Source organism: Pseudomyrmex gracilis, unplaced genomic scaffold, assembly GCF_002006095.1.
Source record: "Pseudomyrmex gracilis isolate BER0280 unplaced genomic scaffold, ASM200609v1 scaffold_344, whole genome shotgun sequence".
Taxonomy (NCBI): domain Eukaryota; kingdom Metazoa; phylum Arthropoda; class Insecta; order Hymenoptera; family Formicidae; genus Pseudomyrmex; species Pseudomyrmex gracilis.
Genome location: NW_018020928.1, coordinates 103,770 through 112,658, shown reverse-complemented (window position 1 = coordinate 112,658; position 8,889 = coordinate 103,770). Strand labels below are relative to the sequence as shown.

Sequence of the window (8,889 nt, the reverse complement as noted above, 5' to 3'; positions counted from 1 at the left end):
ACATATTTTAGTGTTTCGAAAAAAAATTGAAATTTATGTGATCATATAGAATTACATGTGAATCGGATACAATCTTGTATGATCATGTGAAGTTTTATATAAGTCAAATATGATTTTCCATAAGTTGGATGCGATTTTATGTAATCGTGTAAAATGAAATCCGAAGTTTGGCGCGATCTGATTTTATATGATCATATATAAATANAAGCAATCATATACTATCGTACATAATGTAAGTATTTATATATGATCATATAAATTCAGATCGCGCCAAATTTTGGATCTGATATTACGCGATCGCATAAAATCATATTTGACTTAGATAAAAGATTATACAATCATACGAAAGTACATCCAATTTACATATAATCCTACATGATAACATGATTTTTTCATTTTTTCTCGGTGTGTAAAAGTTACAGACTTGAAAATGCAAGTATTACCTGATCGACTAGATAAACTCCGTAAAATGTCAAAAATCCTTCGATAAACCAAGAATCAGACTGTTTAGGTGTAATTAACCAATTACTGAACGCTTCTTGTATCACACTGCGTGCAACCAAACATGTTACTTCTAGTTTTCTTCTAAACGAATCAATTTCTTTATTGTATGCAATATCAGCCTCTCTAAAAATAGTAGTGTCGTTAATGCACTTCTGTCGTTTACATCATGTGGATATATTTGTTGTAAGCTAATTGTTTGAATAATATATTTTACCTGAAAAGGACAAGTCCAGTAGTTATTATAGTTTCGTAGCTGTAGTATGTTGAAAGTGCTATATACTGCACGTGTGAGATTGGTGTAACATCCCTTCTCTTGAGTCTAATAAAAAACGTAATATGACGTATAAGAAGTTGTGCGTATGAAATGTCGTTTTCCACTTGTACTCTGCTGTGTATGCTAAGTGTATCTGACATGAAGGGAAAGTTGGTATATTCAGAAGGTACGACTACTGTTGCTACGGCACGAGTGGATATTAAAGGTGTACGGAATAAAGTATATGTATAAACTTGAGATGTTTCCACTTGTTTATCACGTATATTTGAAAGAGCTGTTTCACTACTGGTATGCTTGATGCGAATAGTAAATGTGGCTTTAGTTGCGAGATTTTCCCAACATGGAAATATCCAGTCAGCGGAAATACGCGGTAATATCAAATATCTATAAAATGTAAAACGGTGTTGTTCTTAGTAATTTGTTCCTTAAAAACTTTATAACTTCTATTGCAACAGTACAAAAGAAGAAATAATTTCTGTATTAGTATTTAATGCACTTACTTTTCTATTTTAGTTTCATCAATAAATGGATAAATTTTCATAACTTTATCTAAACTGCAATTATATTTTGCTGATATCCACAGTCCATGTTCTACATTTACTATTCGTTGTTGTATTCTAAAGTGTTGGATATTATGTTTAATAAAGCTGATGTTCAAGCTTTTGAATCGATCTTCCGAAAAAAATGGCAAAACTTCTGTTTCCCAAAATAAAGATGAAAATTTAGAACAAACATTAGTCATGATGTTAAGTTTTGGTTGTTTGCAGTAACGTCCGAAATAAACTTTTATGTTTTGCAGTGAACACTGAACGTTCAGTTTAACAAGAGAATCAACAATCAGAGAATTTTGTTGTATTTCCGCAGAAACATTCAGAATATATTCCCTCGGTTCTATACAGTGCGGAGAAAAATTCTCATGAACAGAAGAAGTAATTTCGTTGACACATAAGAGGCATATAGTTCCGAGAACAGTAAGCATCTGTGTAGTTAGTATCTATAAAATAATTTTGTATAATTATATTATAAAGGTATTTTAAACAAGAAATACACATGTTATTAAAATCACAAATATAACACAAAAAGTATTATATAAAAAAGAATTACTAATTGCTGGTTTAAATACATAAATGTCAAATATGATTGTATGTAAGTGTGTATCTTTTTTTTTGCGAATAGGTTTTACTAACAATTTTTAAAGTTCATAAAATATTAAGCATAAAGGTATGTGTTTCTCAAAAATTATTCTCCAGCGTCTTTATTTCTATCACACACACGTCATTATTTGTTATTATTGTATGTTTTATTCGACATACATAATTAAAAACACAGGAGTACAGATTGTGTTTACGACAAATTCGATATTCACCTAATAAAATCACGTTTGAGAAAACTGTTTAATTTTTTTTATGCATTTTGTGAAATGAGATCAGTTGAATATTACAACAGTGAAAAAAACTTATTAATGCATTGTTACAATATATACCAATTATTATATGCTACTAATTAATTACTTTATAGCAATTACTATATGCTAAAGAGATATTAATGTTCAAAATTTTTTAATTATATACTTAGTTTTAATTTACATTAACTATATAGATAAATTAAAGATTTCGAAGTCTGTAGTCCACCGGTGATGTTTGGTGAAAGAAATATTTCATTCGTTTGTTTTCGCATACTCATGTTTGTATTGTTTGTGTGACTTTCCTTGACATGGCTGTTGACATGTACTCACTGTCTTTTGAGATTGTAATGTACGTTACACATTTCTATAATTGTTATCATATTTTTTGTGATTACTTTTATCTTTACTTTGTAAAGGTGACTTTGATTTATTTTCTTTATGTTTTAATAGTTTTAATATATTTATATGCGTAGTTTTCTCATGTTTCTGTGAAACGTTTGTAGATTTAGACAATGTTAACTTATATATTTCCTACTTTGCACATTGTAGAAGTAGTTCATGATGATTGCAAAATAAAATTGATCAAAAAGTTCATATCGTTAATTTAGAAGCACAAAGTTTTCTTGTATCCACTACCACCTGTGGACTGCAAGCTTTGAAGTTTTTTCTTTCTCTTTTTCGCTCTGTTTCTCGTATTTTATCTATTACATTTACCTTTAATTTTTTTTAACCACTTAATCATTAACAGTATAATATGCTTTGTAGAGATAATAGGTCTATGTTATTTCATTTTCTATGTTCTGGTTTGTGTTTGGTTAAATACAAAATTTATAGTATTCTTTCAAATATAAGAAGCAATTTTTATTTTACAAAAAATAGCTTAATGACTTACCATCTTCTGTATAGTTATATTCAATGCATTGAAGTATATATCTTGCAAAAGAAAGTGCAAACTGGTAATCAAACAAGATTGAAAGCGTATGTCGTGAGCGTATCTGTGCGTTCTCGCCTCTTCGAGAAATTCTGGATAACTAAAGAGCAGTCCTTTCTGTGAAATAATAAATACACACCACGATGGGTAAGTTCCACGTTTCGTTCGCAACGCGCTCGCGAGCGTTATCTTTGTTTATTTTTCGATGAGAAATAAGGATAAAATGATTCCATGCGAATTGCGAACGGCAATTGGAATTTACTCGATGTAAACATTTGTGTAGGCTTAGAGGCAAACGACTTTACGAGTGTATCCTACCTGTATGTGTAAATGATGATAGACATATTGTAGTTGACATATGTCTTTTCACTGTTTTATGTACTATATCTTTATATACAGTGTAGTATATATAAGATATTTTTTTTATGTAGTAAATCTATGTTTCAGATCTGTGAAAAAAATCAAAAAAATAGTTTGAACTTTTAAGTGTGATATTGTTCCCGTGTAGATTTAAAAGATTTGTTGGTAAGAAAATGCGACGGAATAAACTACATTCGGAATCTTTGTCAAAATGTTTTACAAACACACTTTTTTAGCTAAGATTTTTGTTTTATTCTCTTTTAAAGAAAAAATTTTAATTTTTTGGGTAAATAAAACATGGGTGACTCTTTGTGATTGATCGATCGCGTGACTTTCGGTTTCACGATATAGGTAATGTTGATTATCGTGTCTTTTCGGACGACTCGTGCATGCTCACTTCTTCGGGCTCGTTCGGTATTCATACCTTGTTGATTACGCATCGGCGCACGGTATACAATAATTATTATTAACTTCGGATTCGACAAGTATCACAGCGCAATAAAACCAAAAGTAAAATGTACGTGCTTGTAAGAATATTTTTCACTACATAGATTTTTATAGTGCTAAAATTACTTGAATGTGTAAAACCAATACTAAAAGCTATGTAAATTATGACTTTTTGAGAAAAAATGGATATTATGATCATATACGATTATATGTAAGTGAGAATTAAATCGCGCAAAAGTTCGGATTTAATTTTATATTATCATACACAATTTTCTATATTTATATACGATCATATAAAATCAGATCGCGCCAAATTTCGAATTTGAGTTTACACGATCACATGAAATCACACTGACTTATATAAAATCTTATATGATCATATCAAGAAGCACGGTATAGTGCCTTGCGCCAAGTTGACGCACAACGAAGTGGCGCTCGAACTGCGCGAGCTTCTGTGCTTCTTATACGTGAAATTTAGGTAATATGAGAAAGATCAAGATTTTTGCGGATACTCTCTTTTTTCAGTAACGACTGAACCGAACACTTTCGTGTTTTTTTTGGGCTCAATTGTTTCAGAACAATAAATTAAAAAAAATATATTCTTGCGTTTTGGTTTGTTTGTGCTTCTGATTTCTTTTGAAGATATGCGACGATTAACGTTCGAAATGAGGTAAAGTTAAGAAAAAAAAACAAGTTTTTGTAGTAAGATATTATTTTGTACCAGGTTTTATACCAAAATCTTTTTTGTATTTTGTTAAACAGGTTTTAGAGAGAAAAAAAATTTTTTGTAGTACTAAATCAATTTTTACCTTATTTATTTAAATACAATATGTGTTGTGCGTTTACTTGGCGTTTGTACTTACTTTTTTTTTGAAAAGGTAAGTTTCTCGAGATATCACACATTTTGTAATTTGTAGTATTATTTAACTTGTAAAACAAGTTTTATAGAAATAGAAGTTTTTGTTGTATTAAATCAATTTTTAATTTATTCGTTTTTAATTTTTTACTTCATAAATTTAAAGTATTTGTAGTTATTTTGTGCCAAGTTTCAAAACAGGATTAAAAAACCTTATACCGGAAGTTTTGCCGGCGCGGAAAAAATGTTTTTATCCGTTTTCTGAATTAATTTTTTATCATAAATTGAAAGTTTGTAATTTGTATGTATAGCACTAACATCGAAAATACATCCAACAATGAACGAGCGCGTAGTGTAAAGAAAATATCTCTTCTTTGTTGTGCGTGAACCGAGAATTTGTCAGGATTTTCTTTCTTCATCTGGATTAACTCGATCGATCACAGTTACTTCTATCGTTGCTGTTTAACACCGTCATTTTTGGATTATTAGTGACTTTTATGATATTTTTCTGTTTAGGCCATTTTTGCGATCTTCATCTTATTGCATAAACGCGTGCGCGATTAATAGAAAGCTATACAGAAATGTGTAAAAATATGTACAACTGTTCGAAATTAAATAATAACATGTTTATAATAAGATATTTGTAATTATAAATGTTTCTTCCAAGTTTTGAAGTCCTTTATTGACCTATCCGCCTGTAAAAAGACGTGAAAAAAAAGTTAAAATACGGAGCGTGTGAAATATTCGAATGGAATAAGGAACTTTTTGAGGGTTCTGTGTATTACACGACGCTGCACAGATTTGCATTGGCATTTGGAAACGTTATTTACGAAGGTTTGCGGTATGTAGTGTATTGTGAAGTAACCTGAGTATTTCGCAGGAAATTGCGAAATACGAAGAGTGACGACATTTGTCGATTCTTCATTCGTCTAAACGCATCCGTTCGATCTGATGAACGTCGCATTCATCTTCAGTCGAGAAAGAGACAACGGCGTGATTCGGGTCTCAATAGTAGCTGTTTATACGTCGGCGCCTAAAACAAAAAATAAAAGATTTCCATGAAGTATTCGAGAACGTCGAATACTTCATTAACTACGCAAAGGTTTAATATTATCTTATGTGACAAATTAACATGTACGTGACATAAAATTGTTATTGATGGGAGCGATATTGGAGACCAGTTTTTCCACCTATAAGAATATGTGTATCATGTGTTATAAGTTATAATGTTGCAATTTATACAAACAAAGATTGCGTGGATTAACAACAACACAGAACACGGATAATCAGGTTAATGGGGTCATCGTTAATAGAATTACATCTTATTCGAATAATCTTCTATTTCACGCTTCAAATTGATAATAATACAATCAAATGTACAAGTTTATTAATCCTGGCTGCAAGATAGTTTTGCATATGTATATTGAACATTTAAATGTCTCACATGTACGACTTTCTATCGGTGTGAGTTACGGATTTGTACAGAGAGAAAGAAAAAATGTCTTGCTGCACTCACACATACACACGTTTCTAAAGTAATATTCATTACTTTATATAACAAGATACAAGAGAAAAAAAAGAAACAATAGGAGAAACTTTAATTTATGACTTGATACAATCATCACATATAGATGCAATAAAGATACACTTACTTTGTTTCTCTGTCGTAAGTTGAAAATGCCGTAGACAATGGGATTCATATTCGAATTGGTGCACGCGAAAAAGAAGAGAGCCCTCTGAATGCGCTCGTCGATTTCTCGAGCTGACGATGGATCGATGCAGTACCTGTTCGCATACGCAAATCGACAATTGTAATGCGACAGTTTAGTTTTGTGCGATTTAGGTGAACTCGGATACGCGGGTTATTTTGTTTTTGTTGTATATAACGAGGCAGAATTTACACAAGCGTATCTACGGCCATGAACGTTGCTCACAGAAAAATCATATACCGTCACTACTTGGTTTTCGTATCTCTTGTAATCAGTGTTGCGACGTTACTACCAAGTGCGTACAACGTCGTTATAATGTGTTTCCGATGTCTCTAATCGGTTTTAGTTAACGAAATCATTTAAGAAGTTAACGAAAGATAAATCGAAAGTCATCATTATTTACCAAACACTCATTACGTAATAAGAAGTCCAGCAGATGATGAAGACGACGATAATAGTTATCGTCATTTTTATAATAATTAATTTTTTTCTCAAATATATTTATTATTTTTTTCTCTTTTTAAAAGTTTTCTTTTATCAATTAAACATATTTTATTATTTAATATTAATACTTATATATATATTGAACTAATAGGCAAAACATCCATATAAATTAAAAAAGTAGAAAAAGTAAAAGCAGAATTGGCAACTAAAAGACGTAACGAAGATAATGAAAAAAATCCAGTTAAAAAAGGCAACACAGTTTAGAAAGATGAGGTTCTGGAAGTGCTGTAATTACTCAGAAAATGGTTGATGATGGTATACAAGGTTTTGTTATTGAAAATGTTCAGCCTCTGTCAATTATAGACAGTCCAGTATTTATCAATTTAGTTAGAATTGAAATGACTTTGTCTATTTGAATAATGTGTAGAAAAATTTTAAGAACAAAACTTGATCAAATATATCTTGAAATAAAAACAGCTCTTGAAAACAAATTGGTATAGCTCAAATTGAAATAGTTGCAACTACAGCGGATCTGTGGAGCAATGCAAAAAGATTATTCAAACTTTTTTATTAACTGTTAATTTTTGTTTTTTATGTATTAAATATGTTTCTTATCCTTTAATACTTTGTTAATGTTAGAGAAGAATATAAATTTTTTTGTTTTTTAGAAGTTTTTTAGGAGTAACAGTCCATTGGATTAATCCCGAAAATTTAAGTAGAGAATCAGCTGCACTGGCTGCAGAAAGAAAGAGAAACATACATATGATACTTTAGCTAAAGCAATTCATTCAGTATTTTTAGTATTATATTCAAAATAAGATATGCTGCACGACAACCGATAACAGATTAAATTTTGTTAAGGCTTTTCGGTAATTTAAAGATATATAAATGTATAACACACACACACTAGAAGTTTTATAATACTTTATAAAGTTTTTTCTATATTGCAAATATATTTTTATATTAAAATATTTTACTTTCAAAGCAAAATTTATAAAGTGTTCAAAGTTTTTGAAAAAGATAAAAATGAAGATGAGGATTCTGAAGCCATGGAATTTCATAATCTAAATGATTTATTAATGACGGCTGACAAAGAAGATACAAATGCTGCAAAATTTATCATTTTTCCACCACATCATAGATGTGTTAGTCACACGTTGAATCTCATTGCGGTGAAAGATTCAGAAAAACCTTTAGATAATAATATTTTATACAAAAAAAGTACAGAACAAAATATTTGCTAAATTATCGAAATTATGGAGTAAACAAAACCAATCAACACAGGTAGCAGACAAAATAAAAGAATATTGTGGTGTATATTTAAAAACTCCTAGTGTTACAAGGTACACAATTTTTTATGATATTTGTATACTTATATTTGTGTGTAAATTACTTTTTTCTAGAATAATAAAAATTATTATTTTATCAATCTATTTATCTGTTACTTCAAGGTGGAATTCTACTTTCAATTTAGTACTTCAGTTGGTAACGCTTTCAAAAAGTGACACAGAAAAAATAAATAAATGTCGAGACTATTACGATTTACAGAGATTAACTGATGATGAAACTAAATTTCTCGAAGAATATTGTCAGGTAAACTGAAAATGCATGGAATTTATATAAAGTAACTCACAAAATATTATAATAAAATATTATAATCAAATATTATAATAAAAGGTATTTATTACTTTAGGAAGATTTATTAGAAATTCGATCGACCGAAAGTTCTCCACAAACTGAAAATCTGATGATCACGAAGATTTTTTTATCTTTGAGCAACAAAAAATATCCCAAAGTGAATCGGAAGAAGAAGAGTTGCAACGTTTTCTAGAATCTAAAAATTGTAATATACAGGGTCCGCCACTTAAATCCGGACAAATTTGAATTTGACATTCCCATCATATTAGAATGCAGCAGTAGGTGCCATATGACCTAAAGATAGGTTAGAGACGTCGATAA

General features: G+C 30.0%; 1 protein-coding gene across 1 annotated transcript; it reads right to left on the bottom strand.

The window, feature by feature from the left end:
- Window positions 1-260: 260 nt before the first annotated feature.
- On the bottom strand, window positions 261-6,954 carry LOC109860198. The gene is made up of 7 exons (XM_020439120.1): window positions 6,890-6,954; window positions 6,430-6,562; window positions 3,076-3,231; window positions 1,279-1,772; window positions 719-1,162; window positions 444-627; window positions 261-317 (listed from the first exon to the last, which is right to left on the bottom strand). The coding sequence occupies exons 1-7, from the start codon at window positions 6,952-6,954 to the stop codon at window positions 261-263; spliced, it is 1,533 nt and encodes a 510-aa protein (XP_020294709.1).
- Window positions 6,955-8,889: the final 1,935 nt, after the last annotated feature.